General features: G+C 45.8%; 1 protein-coding gene across 1 annotated transcript in view; it reads right to left on the minus strand.

The window, feature by feature from the left end:
* The window catches only part of GALNT17 (polypeptide N-acetylgalactosaminyltransferase 17), a 133,509-nt gene that overhangs the window by 4,041 nt on the left and 113,147 nt on the right, over positions 1–16,321 (minus strand). Inside the window, exons 7-9 of the mRNA XM_072353288.1 lie at positions 6,200–6,385; positions 3,963–4,100; positions 2,697–2,792 (exon numbers count right to left, since the gene is read on the minus strand). Of these exons, the coding sequence (XP_072209389.1) occupies positions 2,697–2,792; positions 3,963–4,100; positions 6,200–6,385 (420 nt within the window). The remainder of the gene's footprint in view (positions 1–2,696; positions 2,793–3,962; positions 4,101–6,199; positions 6,386–16,321) is intronic.

Here is a 16,321-nt window from a genome sequence, read left to right on the forward strand (position 1 = left end):
GATCTCAGAATCAATCTTAATGCCATCAAAACAGACGTTGGGACTAAAAAAGGATGCTTTGGATGAGGCTCTGGGTCCCAAATTGGCGCTGCACACGTGCCCCATGCATTGCAAAGCAGTACCAACAATATATCTTCTTTGATTATTTTATCTGGCTGGCTGCATCTCGGGGATGGGGAAAAGTTAATTAGACATCTTAGCACCTGGGAAATAAAAGCCTTGATGACCTTCATTGACTCTATTGGAAAATAATTTAGGGTTGTTTAGCTTCCTTTCTGCAGTGAGCAGATCATCCATTAGCAACTGTTAAGTAAAGAGCACAGTATTTTCTCCTTAACCCAATTTCATCTGATGCGCTGTTTTGTCATCCTTGACATCGCGGTGTCCCGGATGATCTCAGTATTGATGACTCTGTCCCCAGGTTCTGATGATTAAATGGGCAAAACACATTTTATCCTATAATTAAATGAAATGCTCTGCTGGGTGAACATTATCTTAAGTTTTATAGCATTATAGTGCTTTCTATCACATTAATATATCACCATCGTTCTGTCACTCCAATGAGGTATTACTATATTATTAGTGTGATACATCATTACAGCAGGGTTTTTTCATGATGTATCGTTTAAAAGATGAAGCCATCAGGAAAAAGTCTAAAAGAGCACATTCAGTATAATTACAGGATAAAAGGATACTTCGTTATGAAATCTGATAATTATTTGAGTTGGAAGTGAATAAAAGCAGGAAGAATGAGAAGGTAAAGTGAAAACAGAAAGAAAAAAGACAAAAAAAGCAACAACAATCTCCCCATTGTAGATTCTATAGCAAAGGTGCTGTGAGAAAAAGCCAATATTGGCACCAGGTATGGCATCCATCGCACCCAACCACTTTAATTTACATGCTACACAGAATCATTTGGGGTAGAAAAGACCACTAAGATCACCAAGCCCCAACCCACCCCACCATGCCCACGTCCCTCAGTGCCACAGCTCCAGGGATGGTGACCCCGTTACACCTTATGCCAATGCATCACCGCTTCTTTAGAGAAGATACTTCTCCTAATATCCAACCCAAACCTCCCCTGGTGCTGCCCTTGTGCTGTTAAGATGCCAGCTGAGAGCAGACACGTTACTAGCTTAGGCAACAAACCCATTCCTGAACTGGGACATGGATTTCAGCATGGCTATGATGAGCAGCAGGGAGAGAAGCAGACATTGCAACCCAACAGGAACTGCAAGTCCTTGTGTTTTACATATACACATCTCCAGCAAGCGAGCTATTAGAACAAAGTGTTTACATCCCTTCTAATTATATTTCCGGTAAGAAATTACAACACGCAGCCCATTAATTAAACCGCAGTAGTGAAAGTCCAATTTCTTTTGTGCCGCGCCTGTGTTTTTGCAAAAGGCTGATTTCAAAGCTTCTGCACTCCCTGATAGCTGCTTTTCAAGGAGTTAAGGCTAATTGCACATATGGCGAAACAAAAGAACTGCCAAGAACTGGCTCTCAGCTGGAGAGGGAAGAGACGACATGAGATAGAAAACCAGGAAGAAAAACCTGTGCTGAGCTTGTGCAACAGGCAGTGTTTTATTTCAGAGTATCAAGCTGGAAAAAGAAAACGTTGTTTAATCACAAAAGGAGCTGTGGAAAAAAATAAGTAACCTGCTTTTAGTCGTTAGTCTTAAAGCCCGGGCTTAGTAGGCACTGTCAGACTAATTCAGTTTCTCCTATTATAATGCACTTAGAGGTTTAAGTTTCCATCCAGGAAGTCCAATAGGCAGTTTGTGCCATTTAAGAAAAAGAAATTGTGCATTTATGCAACAGCTCGGCTATATTTAGCAGTGACTTGATAGGCCACGGTTGACTGGGCTCTGTCTAAAGGCAAGGATAAACCAATGTGAGGTTTGTCTCTACCCCAGAGGACTCTCGTGGCCTCAGCTCAGGTGGCTCCTGCAGTCTGCAGTTCAGGTTTGGATGAGCTTTGCAATTACTTAATCTCAGCGAACCTGGAAAGCTGGCAGTGACTGGACTGTGAAAATGGACTCTTTACACACGCCAGTCTTCTTCTTGAGCTATCCCAGTATCCATCTCCATCCTCAGACAGCACCTAAGGCTGCCACAGCTGCTCTATCCTGCAGCTCTATGTCCCCACTCAGCTCCATCCCAGTCCTCAACTCACCCTCCTGCCTACCTCAGCAGAAATCATTCTGCAGAGGAAGAATTCAAAGAGATCAAAATCAAATGTCATCCTGGGAAGCTACCAGGAATGAGAAGCCATGCTCCCAGGCCTTTAGGAACAGCTGATTATCACCCCATCAAAAAGCACTGTTTGTTTTCTTATCCCAGTTGGTTTGTTTCTGCTCTGTCAGGTAAGAGAGAAAGAAAAAGTCTTAAAATGCTCTTCTTGTGTGTGCTCTGCTCTGCTCATTGGCCATTTGCTTTCAGAATTATTTACCCTTGTCTGGAAGATGTTTTCAAATTACGCTTTTACTCGCAGCTCTGCTGCAATTATGGTAATCCAGAAAATAGCTCTAAGAGTAGTTGGGAAAGTGCATCTTTTTACATGAGGTTTTTTTTTCTTTTTAAACAAAAAGTCAGGCCTTATACATTTGAGAGCAAAGCCAACAGATGCTGCACATCCAGACTCCATCCTCTGTCCCTCCAGCCTCCGCTCCCAGCACACGTGGGCTCCTCACCTGTGGTCCCCAGCCATGGCACGGGTACAATATTGCTGTGTGGTTCTCCTGCGGGCCCTGGTCGAGGCAGACATCTTTTGCTTTGTTGTTTCGAAGCTGTAAGAAATAAAGACAGCCTGGTTAAACAGCATCTTCAGATGTAAGCTGGGGACAGGTGCGCAGCCATGTCCCCAGCCATGGAAAGAATATGTAGTATCAAATATCAATGGGCATAATTAGGCAGAGAACAGTTTACTGTGCCCTGTGTTTTCTTTCAACACGGGCCTAATGATGACTATTTTTACGTCATAATCACCAGTCAAAGGAGCCAGCTTCCTTGAATAGTGTTCTTATTTGGTCATGCGTGGAAGTAACAAATGTATTTTTAGACTGTTTTCAGCGCATTGCCAGGAACCTCAAATCAATGCGGAATCATTTCATCAGAATCCCAAAGTGTTCAACAAGGCAGGAAAAAGATGCCCAGTTAGCACAAGGGAATCCTACGGCCTGTTGCAAAGATGCAGGAGGAGACACAGAGCTGCTGGCTAAGTATTTAAGGACACCCATTGGAGAGTGCTGGACTCATGCTACAAACCAGGTCTGTGAAGGCAGAGATGTCCTCCCTCCGATTTCATCATATAGGTCAACTGAAATGAAATGATGCCTTTAAAATATGGCCTGTTTGGGGGCGGGTTCCTTGAAGCTATCAGAGTAAATCCAATAAGGAAACTTCCTTAAAATTGATGCCCATCAGGGGTGCTCAAGATGCGTTTCGAGAAGCCTTCTTGAACTGCCGCTGTTCTGTTGAGACCCATTGCAACAGAATATTGTTAGTTGCCTGTTTTTCTATTCCTAGTGCTGTCTCAATGCCAAGAGAGATTGAATTAAGTCTCCTTGCTTTATCTCAGCCTTAAGCTGTTGTGACAATGCATTATATCCTACAGAGGCCATGTAAGAAATTAGGCTGAGGTTAAGTCAAAGGCTTTTATAAAATGACTACACGTTTGCTGCATAATCCACACACTCGATAGGCAACACACACAGTTCTGTGTCAACCCAGTAAATAACATATTACAATATTTTACCGCTTGCAGCCTCCAAGATTAGAAATAGATCCCAACATAGGTTTCCACAAGCAACCGTGAACAGATTTATAAGCGCTTATACAACTACGGGGGCACAGTAAGGTCTGATTCACATTGAACTCCATTGAGGCTACTTCTCATCAGAGCCTCACCAACTGTAAATATTTCCAGTCTCATCTAAGGGTGTATCAGCCTTAATTACCTCGCCATACGCAACAGTGTTGTTGTATCTTCTCATTTCTGGATAAACGTGGTCCAGATACCACTGGAAATTTTTACACTTCAAGCTCTTCCTTAAGGCTTTTCTCTCGGAGACATCCCCGATGTCAATACCTGGGTTCTGAAAAACAACAGACACAGCACATCGCTGAACGGCTCTTAAGGAAAGAGAAAACATTTCACTCATTTCACTGTTCTTTCCAATGCACTTGGAAACTGCCAAAGGTTGAGTAACTTCACACAGAAGCTGTGCCAGGAAATTTTGGCAGGTGCATCCAAGGCTGAAATCACCATCAGACAAATCTGACTTGGGACGGAGGCTTCACAGCCACAGCAAAGGAAGCACTCACTTCTCTGACAAGGTTTAAAGTCATTCTCGCATTGGCCACCAGACACACTTTGGCCTTGGGAGGCAATATGAGAAGCGCAACGTGGCACTGACAAAGCTCCCCATTAATCCCCTCTGACTTTGGACCAGTCTGGAAGTGATGGAGTTTATCAGAAGGCACAACGCCAAGCTATTGCTAGAAGATCTCACCTACCCCTCAGGTACTGACACAGAGGATTTCCTGAAGAGCTTAACAGCAAATACACATCAGGGTTAAAAGATGGCTGTGCGCTCAACCCTGGGAAAGCAAAGCCCTGCCTGCACCAAGCACCAAAACTCTTTCCCTTATGTGGTCTCTGAGGTCCCTTCCAACCCAAGCCATCCTATGATTCTATGGGAGACTCTTCCAAGATGTACCTCAGAGGACAGCATGGTTAGAAAGGTATAAAATAAAGAAAAAAAGATTTTTATTATTATTTTTTTTATAGGAAAGATTTACCATTCAAACAGAAGAGAAGCAGATAGCAAAGAATAAAATAAACAAGGGAGAAGATGAACCTCGAAAAAAAAAAAAATATCCTTTTTTGAGGGTTTTGAAAATTACATGTTGAAAAATCATCCCTGGAGACATGGAGGAACCCCACTGCTCACACTGATCTAAAAGCACACTGAGCTGCAGCACCCAGCCCAGGGGAATAAACTCAGGAGCTGAAGAGAGCAACCCCTCTTTAACCTTTTATTTCATGACAACGTCTGGGGAACTAATGCAGCAACCAGGTGAAGGAAATCAAAGGCACAAAGCAGCCACTTCTCCTTCCTACAAGTGTCTGGGTTTCTACTCTATTTTAGCTCCTGCTCTTTTCTCTTCTAGTGATCATTAACTACAGCTGGGAAAGCAATTCTCCATTACAATGCTTGTAATGATCTCCTAATGAATTATTCAGTCTGCTTTAGAGAAGACACCATTTTAATCTGTGACTGGTAGCTCATAGGTGAAATAAAGATGATTCAGTGTGGACAGGCTGAGATCTGAATGGGTGAGTCTGGAATATTCAGCACCTGGTGCTGCATTAGGGGACGGTCAGGTGGGGTTAGGAAAAGCTTCTGCACCAGAGGGTGGTCTCCAGGGTAGTGGGCACAGCCTTGAGCCACCAGAGCTCAGGGAGCATTTGGACAATGCTCTCAGACAAAGGGTTTGGATTTGGGGGAGGGGGTTCCTGTGTGGAGCCAGGAGCTGGACTCCATGGGTCGTTTCCAATCTGGGATATGCTGTGACCCGCTGTCACAATGCTGCCTTTTCAGAGATGCACAGGACCTGTGCCCTCCTGCCACACGCTGGGTAAACAGCATCACCTTCCCTACCCACTCATCTATTTCCTAACAAAAAGCCAATGCAGGGCTTCCCACCATGCCCAGAATAGCAGACCAGCAGAATGGGCAGTTACCAACCTTTCCCAGATAACAGTTGCTCTCTAATACAGTATGAAGTTGTATGAAGACGACTGGGGCTCTAAATGCCAGTTAATCTCCCCAGATGTAACCTTTCCTCCAACAGCAGCAGCTCCTGCTAATGCCTTTCAAAAGCCCTGAAGCACTGTGCTGCCAGAAGGCATGTTGCTGCAGCAGGACCCTGGAGCAGCCCTTAGCTGGGGCAGGATCTGCAAGGAGTCCTTATTTCCATCACCAAAAGGACGGCTGTATATTTACTTTATATTTACTCAAACTCTGCAGGTGCTGCAGCACCTCCATTGAAGCTGGAAGAGCCCCGATGGCTTCTGTGGCTACTGGTGGGACAGAGGGTATTTAAGGCTCATCTCTTGGGAGCACCAAATCCTCTACAACTGAATGTTTTAACCCAATGAAAACTGAGGAGAAGGGCACAATGGCTTTACCTCCAGAGGCAGGTTCCACGCGATGTACACGTGGGACTTGTAGTCGTCCATCCACACCTCGGCCACTCGCAGGGCGTTACGCTTGGTGTAGAAGCCAATGTTGTTGTTGTAGGGCTTCTTCTTGCGTTCGATGTGGGCCACCCTAGAGCAGGGCAGGACTTCCATGCTGCCACCGCACAGCCACACCTGCAACGAAACCAGGCAGAACTGCCATCAGCCAAAGGTCCATGAGCAAATTCAAGAGAAAGAAGGTCCTGTGGTTGCTATAGCACACGGGATCTCATCATCAGCTGCAAACAGAAATCTGTGGCCATGTTTGGACTTTGCTCAGCAGCGAGGCAGTTCTGCACTCTGCCCTTTGGTGGGATGACGACTACATCACCCCACCTTTAGCACCTCATGGTATTACTGCATTGCAGGATGGGGTGCTGAGTTTGCAGAGATGCTTCTACTAAATAAGAAGGATTAGTGCCTGGAATAACCGAAACAATTGCAAGAGCTCCTTCTGCAGAAGGGATGACTCAGAGAAACATATGGCAGGGACAGATTTCTCCCACTTGAAAACATTTGTTCATTATTTTTCTTTCACATGCTGTTTAAAATTCCCTTAAATCACAGTTTACAAGTTAATAAAACATTTTGAGAGCTTCTTTTTCTCAGACACAAAGGGAACGCACAGAATGCTTCGCCGTACCTGAGTCCTTACCTGCCTGTTTACCTTCACCAAGAAATTATTTCTCTTAAATATCAAAAACCCACGGCAGGGACACCAGGCTCTGGGCAATCATTATAAACACATGTGCCAGGCAGGCCTAATAATCCCAGTTTCGCCTCTTTTGCAGTCTGCTTCGCAGTAACCTTTTGCACAGTTGTTGTAACACCCAGCGTTTCTGGGACCTCATCCAGGCTCACCACCTTTAATCCCATCTGCGTTCCCTAAATGTTATCAACCTGCAGTCCCAGCACTACGAGGAGCCTCCAGACCCCACCGCCTTATCAAAAAAACCCCAAACTCGCCCCATTTACCTCACAGGGGTCAAAAAAGGAGCCCAACTAACAGCTTTAAATGGGCAATTGGTCCAGCATGTGTTTTTTCTGCTGGTTCCTTATGGATTTGTCCGTGTTTCTTAGCAGAATTGTAATCAAGAGGAGCAAAATATTGAGACCAATGGAAAAAAAAAATGGGGTCTGATCAATGAATTCATGTTTAGCCTCTTGAATTTGGCAGAATCTTTCACACCACTTGCTACCATGGAACAAATAACAGTTATACCCATCCATAAAACATGCATGGAGAGCGCGTGAAGACACATTTGAAGACTCAGGATGAAATGTGTAACAGAGCAGTTAAATACGAGGAACAAGTCACAAGTTTCCCCTTGTTTTCTGACATTCAGATTTCACCATGACTATTAGCGTGCCATTCATCCACCCGTAAAGAGATGTGGAATTAAAAATAGAACATTCCCCTCCAGTAAATGACAGTGACTCAGTGGCTGCTCCTCCAGCCGTCTGCACAAACATACAGAATGATGCCCGGCTTGGTGAAAAACACACAGTTTAACTCTAAATTCTAGTAAAGCATTTCCAGAGAAACAAAGAGAAAACAAACCCATCACCGGGGGAGCTTTGGGAACTACAGAATCACTAAGGATGGAAAAGATCTCAAGGAACATCCAGTCCACCCATCGACCAATATCTCCCACTGAACTATGATGCCCCCACATCCCTATGGTTCTGAAGCACCTCCAGGGACGGTGACCCCACCACCTCCCTGGGCAGTTTGCTCCAGTGCCTGACCACTCTTTTGAGGAAGCATTTCCTAATATCCAACCTCAGCCTCCCCTGGTGCAAACTGAGGCCATCCCCTCTTGTCAGTTGACTGAATTCAACATGGAAAACCAGCAATTCTCAAGCAATGAAATTTGTGACTGCAGCCGGAACAGCATCAGCCATCTCCTTTCTAGAAGCATCTGCCCAGGTGGGAGGCAGCCCTTGGTTAGTGCAAGATTCCATCACCTTGCTCTAGGGATGGGGTGACCCAGTTTTGCTCTCCCATCACCCTCAGGGAGCACGAAGGTGTCACAGATGTGTGAAAGCACTGACAAAACAGCCAGCATCACGCTGACCTGCACTGGGACAGTCCAAAGGGGAATTCAGCGTGCTGCAATGCAGCAGTAGAGCTTCTAGGGAGGTTCAGGATCTTCTCTTGTGCATGAGCATGCAAGTACATCGCACTATTCAAGGTAAGGCATTCCCCCACCTCCCAGGCAAGGCACCGGCATCCCCCCCTGCCATCAGCCTGCAGGTCTTGGATGCAAAATCAGAGCTGTTTTCACTCTGCTCATGTGGAGCATTTAATGTGTCTCCATCCCTAATGATGGCTGGGACCTCAGCAGGTGCAGTGCTTGGGAGAACAGCAAGAAGGGCACATCCTCTACTGCTACTGCCCTGCTGGTTAGGGAGGGAAAGTGGGCAAGAGTGTGCAAAGTGCAGCACACAGACAGCCCTCTGTGCTGGTAATGGAGACAGCCAGCAAACCCCCATTTCACTTGACCACCACATTGCAGCGATCACAGAAACAATTTTCCAAGTGTTATGCAGTAAGGAACAATTACTGTCCACAATCCCCTCTGCCCTCCAAAATTCACTGCAACCATCAATTTGCTTTGCTCCTGCCTGCCAAGAGCAGCAATTACCCTCCAGGAACATTATTTAAGAAACAAAAAGACTTCTGACAATCTGCTGCCATCACTGGAGCCAGCCAGGTGGAAAAGGGAGCCCCAGAGGAGCTGTGCCTACAGGAATCATAGCATCACAGAATCACTAAGGTTGGAAAAGACCTCATCTAGTCCAACCATAAAGGGGGGTGCTGAGAGCCTGTCCTGTGCTATGCCAGCCTCAGGGCATCATCTGCCCTCCCCAGCGGGCTCAAGAAGGATCACATCTTGAGGTCTGCTAGAAGGTTCAGTTGCTAGAATGGGGCCAAACCCAATTCACTTTGAAAACAGAAGTTTAATGCATACTAAGAAGAGTTTGGTCCTGCCCCAACGCAGCACCTTCTCCTCTCTTATCAGCATCCACATGAGAAAAAAACATCCCATTGCTTGGGCAATGCCTTACATAATGCTGTGTGTCCTCCTCACCCCTGGGACATCATTAATAATCACCATAATAAAAAGTCAGAAGGGATAGCAGCTATCTGGGGTCCTGAACACGGCGTTCTAGCTGCCGCTCTCTCAGACTTCCATAATGCACACTGACAGCTCCCATTACAGGATCCTGACTTTCCTTGCTTATAACTTTGCCAAATTTTAAGTAGTCAGACTGAAATATATCCTAGAACAGCTCGAGCCTGCCTGCAGTTAATGCAAAGAGACATCATGTCTAATGGTGTCAGGATGAGTCTGCAAGGTAAACTCCTGATCTCGGAATGCATTGTGACAGAAGGATACGGGGAGAAGTGCTCCTAACTTTCATTACACAAACTGCAGTCTTTTCCAGCTGATAAGTTCATTTCTAAGGTGATTAGCAAAACTGTACCTTAATTAGCAACAGATTTCCCATTCAACAGTTTTGCCTTATCTACACCCCCATCCTCCTTTCTTTTAAAAGCAACTTCTTTAGTTAAGTGAAAAAACACAATTAGCCAGGGCAGCTAAAATAATAAGAACACATCGGAACAAAGACCTAAATAATAAAACTGAGAAATAGCAAATAATAACAATAATTTAAAAAAAAAAAGAGATGGCAAAGAAATACTAAGAACGTTTCTTTCTACTCATCCAGTTCCAACCCCCTGCTGTGTGCAGGGTCACCAACCAGCAGCCCAGGCTGCCCAGAGCCACATCCAGCCTGGCCTTGAATGCCTGCAGGGATGGGGCATCCACAGCCTCCTTGGGCAACCTGTTCCAGTGCATCACCACCCCCTGGGTGAAAAACTTCCTCCTAAGGAATCTTCCTGAATGTCATGACTTTGGACAGGTTCCTGTCCTTGTTGTACCAGAGCCAGACTAGAAAGATCCACACTATCTGGTGTCCAAAGTCCCCAGCTTTTCTGCTGAGACCACTAAATGCATTCCTGCTATCACGGCCATTTAGAAATGCCAAACAGAAGCAGAACCCAGGTGCCAAATTCATTCCACAAATCCTAACCTACAGCAACAAGATGTAACAGTGACAGTTTCCATCCTCTTAACTCTGTGTGGAACATAAATAGTTTAACATTTGACATATTGGAGATGCTAGAATAAAGCAAGCTTCACGTCAACGCGAAGCAGCGATTTCTCTGTGCTGCCACAGTTCAAGGAGAATGAGACATCCACACTGTAATTGTGTTTGCTCAAACTTGAGGCTTTCCCAATGAAAAATTTATGCTGCGCTCCTCCAACAAATCCAACAAAACCTGTTCTACATTGTGCATCATTGCAGGCTACAATGGGTATTGATTTGGCTTCATCGCCAGATAAGGTACGTCAGAATGGGCGTGAGGGGAGGCTGTATTTAAAACACTCCAGTCATAAAGTACGGCGCAGGAGGATCAGCTGGAAATCACGTGTCCCCAGCCTCCTGGCTCAGAAAAACTGTGGCAAAAGAGCATTTTGCCTCTCAGCACATCAGGACGGGTGCTTTAATTTCCTTAAAATTCAACTACAGCAACCGGGGTTACCGTAGCATTGTCAGTTTAACATCTCTAAAAGTAATCTTTAAGACAAAGAGGAAGGGAATGTGCCTGTTGAATCGGCAGGGATGCTGCCTCACCTCTGTCCCAGTCTTGGCTGGAGCCTGGGTTTGTTCCACCTGCTCCTGTTGGCTGAGCTTGGCATCGTCTCATTGGTCTACAGCACCGAATACACAGGATGTGAACCAGACACTGGATTACCACTCTTAATGTGAGTCGTGGAGCACAAGGCTCTGGTGATGAGCTGAAGTGGTTTGCAGCTATCGTGGTATAAATCTGTGCCTTTCATAATATGTTCAGCGTGAAAATTCCTCAGTGCACTGATGCCAACTGATCAGTCTTGGCAGCACGGCAGGGACCTGATTATGCTGGAATAGCGTAACACAAAGATTATTACAGAGACCCATAAAAGACAAGTGCCTGAAACTAGCATCAACAATACCTGTAAGCACTTCTGGAAGGCAACGACCACACTGGGCTTTACACCCTTGTAAGACACAAACTACCGGCAGGATTTGACTCTAATCTACTTGGAGGTTGCTCATTTTTGCTTTTTATTGCCCGTTAACGTACCAAAAGCACCTCGATCACATTCTCCTACGACCACTTTTGTCAAAGCTGTAAAAATAAAACAGCCCTAAACAGTTCAAGGGAATTTTGATCTATTTTTCATGCATGGAAAGCTGTTAAGAGGAAATTATTCTCAGACGGTTCTCCGGACTAACAGAGCTCCACGTGGGGAGGTGTCATGGAGCAGTTTAACCATAAGAGGCAGTTCTGAAACAGAATTATTTATGCAGAGAGAGGCAATGCATGCTGGAGCTGACAGCTCACCCAGCTCCTTCCAGTCGTCTTAACTCCAGCGTATCACGACTGCGGCTTTTGTGATCTGTAATTATAGATTTCCTCTCATCAGGCGCTGATGGGGAAGGCGCTGAAAGGAAGCCGAGCTCCGACACAGATACTTGTAGATGGATAGGATTTAATGCAACTCAGATGATCCTGTCTGCAGAAAATTGCTCAAGCAACTCATCAAAAAGAACAGCTAATGAGTTTAAAACTAGAACATGCAAATATTGAGGGAGGAAATGCATGTAGTGTCTGCTGTTTGGTGTGGATGCCCATACACACCACGCACAGACACACACGGTATGTCAGAGCTCCAGCCCAGACTGACAATGCTTTCTAGGCTCTCAGATGGTTTTGCTATGGACTTTCTCATTCATAAGGTTTAGAAAGAACGCCAAACACGAGCACTGAAACAGACTGTCAGGTTTCCCTGAGGCTCCTACCCTCAGGTTTTGATTTTGTTCCTATTATGAGGGTCTTCAAAGGGCTCTGTCTGTCCCTGATGCAGACCCCCTCCCCATACCCAACCACCAGGAATCTCCCCAATGTGGTCTCCATCAGGTTGTGCTGCATCACAAACCTTAGCGCTGTGTTTCAGTTGAATCACAGTAACAAAGAATGATAGAACCACGGAACTATGGAATAGCTGGAATTGGAAGGCACCCACAAAGATCACCAAATCCAACTCCTGGCTCCACACAGGACCACCTGAATCCAAACACTACGCCTGAAAGCAGTGTCCAAACTCTCCTTGAGCTCTGATCACTGGGGGCCGTGCCCACTGCCCTGGGGAGCTGCCCCATACCTAGCAGCCTTTGGTGCAGAAATCAGACTGTCATTTTAGTAGTTAGCTATGGGCAGCTCATGTTGGGCAGGGTAGCTATGTGTTACTGAGGTCCGTGGGCTATTGTATGCTACTGCTCAGCACATTCCCCCTCGCAGCACCATGCATGCTGCAGACAGACTTAATGTGTGCAAGTTTGAAATCTGAAAATAAGGTCCAAACCAGATGGTTGGAGACTGGGGCTGCTCTGTCACATTTCTGCCATTCAATGTGCCATCTGCTTATTTTCTAAGGCAATGCTAAAATCCCATCTTCGGCGCAGTCGTCTTGTGCTTTGAAATAATGAATACTTTGCAACTCAAAACAAGTGTGAAAGTTTAAAGCCCAAGCAATTGCCATGGCTCTGAAGCTATCATCAGCAGAACTGCTGATAACTGACTGTCACAGACAGCCTTCGACCTCCACTAAAAAGCTCCTTTAAAATTCTGGCACACGTGCAGGTGAAGCATTGTGCAAAGGCTCTCGAAGATAAAAAACCTCCTACCAGCTGCTCATCAGCACCATCATCTGTTCAACGCCACTCCTTCAAGTCTGGCCAACTCCAGAACCATTTCCCTTCAGTACAGACAAGCCACTGAGCTGGAGCTGTGAGTTTAGATTTGGAAGCCTTGGCTTGGGGACAGCAGTGAGGACGATAATGGCAGCACAGCTACTTGATGCAAACATGAGCTATTCCAAGAGCATCAAATTACTTTGGTGCCCATCCACCTGGACTCAACTCTTTCATCTTCAAAGGTTTCCACTGTCAGTGGCCTGCGCTTACATTCATGGTTAGATGTCAGTTTACTAAAGACCACAGCTTTCCCCTGGTGTGGGAGTACATTGGGTGCATGGTCTCTGGCTGCAGAGGACTTGAACTTGCTCACAGCAGCCAGCACCAACCTTCAACTACCTCTCTAAAACCATGACCAAGAAAACAGGGGCTGTATGGTGAGTGGGGACAGACCTGGATAGGATGGAAATAATGCAGATCTAATGCTGAGTGGGGCTTTCCCCCTCATGCACACAGCATTGCTTACAAACAGAGCTGCATTCCTATTTGTATTAATATCAATCTTAATAAATGCTGTCTCTGTAGAAACTAACCCTGATCAAAGCCTTGTTTGGATATGGACTCATGCAGAGGCAGCATGTATTTGAACTGTTGAGGGTGATCCAACCCACTGGAACGGTCACAGCTTTATGGGAAGATATGAGATTGCGTTATTCATGCCCAGAAGGGCATCAGCAAGTCTCTCCCAGCATGGCAACATACCTTGTCTGTGCTCACGTCCCACTGCTGCAGCAGGAAAGTGTCCTTTGTGGCTGCCCAGAAAGAATGCTGCTTCATGTTAAGTCCTCTTATAACACATGCTGAAAATTGTTCCGTTGGTCTGTGGGACCAAATTGCCACAGCAGCAATCAAAATCGTTTAGAAAGATGACCTTGGCTGCTTGCACAACCCACTGACTTGCTATACTCCATCAGCTTGCTCCTCCTCTCCCCAGATCCCAGCCACAAAGCTTCTGCCGCATCTCTATGTCCCTCGGGGTCTGGTCACAGCACGGACACCACAGAGTATGACCACTAATGATTTTTCATGCAGCAAACACCAGCTGTGCTCGTCACACCGCACCTCGTCAGTGCAAAGGAACAGCAGTGAGACACCAATGAAACAGCAGCTCTGCTTTGCCTCCGGGTGACTTTGGTGATGTGTGGCTGCTGCGTGGCAGAGGGGACATGGGCTGCTCTAGTAAGATGTCCCTTGGGTCACGTTCCCAGGAGGGATGGCTGGATAGGTCTCCACACTGCGCTGAGCCCTGGCTGAAAGTTAAGCTGCACACACACACACAAACAAATCTCTCTGCTGTAAATCAATTCAGCGTTCAGCTGCACTTGATGGGTCCAGGCCAGAGCTTCATGAAAAAGCTAAAACACACAGCCACTTTGGTACTTACATTTCTTTTCTTTATACTTACGAAAAACATGAAGTCTCCCCAATTCCTTATTTTTCCCCTACACACGTACATATAATGTAATCCTGGAAATATTTTGGTAGCACAAGGGTAGAGAGAAGAGCTGGAGCCTTTCCATCCCACAGCACCAGCTGATCAGGTGTGTGGCTACAAGCTCCCCTATGGCTGCAGTCCTCTGTGTGCACCCTACAGGGTGCAACCTACACCATCTTGCACTGTAACTGATTTTTTTCCCAAACTATCTATACTTCCATGAACAGGAAAACAGACCCTCCTTTTGCTCATCTCACCCAGCCAGGATGCACAACAGGAGCACCCAGCACTGGGACACAGAGGCTAAGGAGCCTCTGACCTCCATCCTCAGCTGGGCACGTCCATGAACAAGCCGATCCCGTTTTGAAGCTCGGCCAGCACTGAGCTGAAGCGGATGACAGCCCTCAAGAAGTCTGAGTCTGAATTATTCTGCAACTCCTGTGCAGAGATGCTGAAGACAGATGTACAGAGATCCCTGAGAGGATATCACTAGGCTAGGGTAGAAAAGTTGTGAATTATCATCTTGGCTCTTCCACTGAGCAGCCTGACAAGTTATTTCTGTGCTATCAACCCTAGTTCTCCCCTTCTACCAACAGTGTGGTCTAACCAGACAACATATTGTGAGGAGGGAGGCTGCAACAACACATGGATGGCTCCTCGTCCTACACTGGTCCCTTCAAGATACTGGAGACACAGGAATAGCTTTGCACTGTAGGAATCCCCAGGCTATTTCAAATTGAAGTATCTATACAGTGGTGTTATTCAAATGTTTCTCACCTCTGAGCAATGTCAGATTTTCCAGTTGAGGAGAAGAGCCCTTCAGGAACTTCTCCAAGTTGGATTTATCATACAGCATTTAACAACTTTTTGTCTCCTACCTGCTCGCAGACTGTACCTGGACAGCTGGTATCCACAGGGTCAGCAGACTGAAAACCTGGTCTGTGTGATTCAGCTAGACCAGGCAGCTAAGCCCAAGTGAGATGGATCAGAGCCTACCTTCCTCCTCCTCCACATCGCAAACAGCACAGAGGATGTTAACCGTGGCTGGGTCAATAAGAACAACAAGGAAGAGATGATTAGGAATCTTTTATAGGTCAGACTCCACTTAAATTGATCAAAGAGCTGCAGTAAACTTAAAACAGAGAAGCTGAGTTAATAGTGAAGAAGACAGCTAGGCAACGCAAGCACATTGCCGTGTATTGAAGAATACACCTTCAGCAACTGAGATGTGTGAAAAAAAGTCTTGTTTTTCTCACAAGTGAATCCCTGCACTGAACAACCACATCCTGCTGAAGCCGTGGATCCAGTGTAACCAAAACACCTCCGAAATGGAGCTAGACTCAGTTCACTTACTATGAGGGTCTAACAGCATTTATCCTGCACGACATGCAGAACGGTTTGGCAAAATCATACATTAGCACCGTTGTGTGCTTCATCTGACAGGGCCTGATTCTTCCATTTGACGTTACCTTGTTTACCACAGCTCTGTGCTTTCTGCCATCCTGATATCTATACCAGTCATGCTAAGTATTTCACAGACCTTAAGAACCTTTATTCTAAGTCCCCAAATGCACAATCATTGTTTAAGAGCGTCTAATACCCATCAGCATCTATTTTTCTATCTGCTTCCTTTGTACAAGCACTAATTAATTTACTCTCTCTCCAAAATACATAAATAAACAAATAAAAGCCTCTGTAGAATAACGATGTCCTCGATTCCTGGCAGCCTGGTTAGCAGCAGCACTGCATGTCATTCAGCA

Source organism: Excalfactoria chinensis, chromosome 19 (genome assembly GCF_039878825.1).
Source record: "Excalfactoria chinensis isolate bCotChi1 chromosome 19, bCotChi1.hap2, whole genome shotgun sequence".
In the NCBI taxonomy this organism is placed as follows: Eukaryota; Metazoa; Chordata; class Aves; order Galliformes; family Phasianidae; genus Excalfactoria; species Excalfactoria chinensis.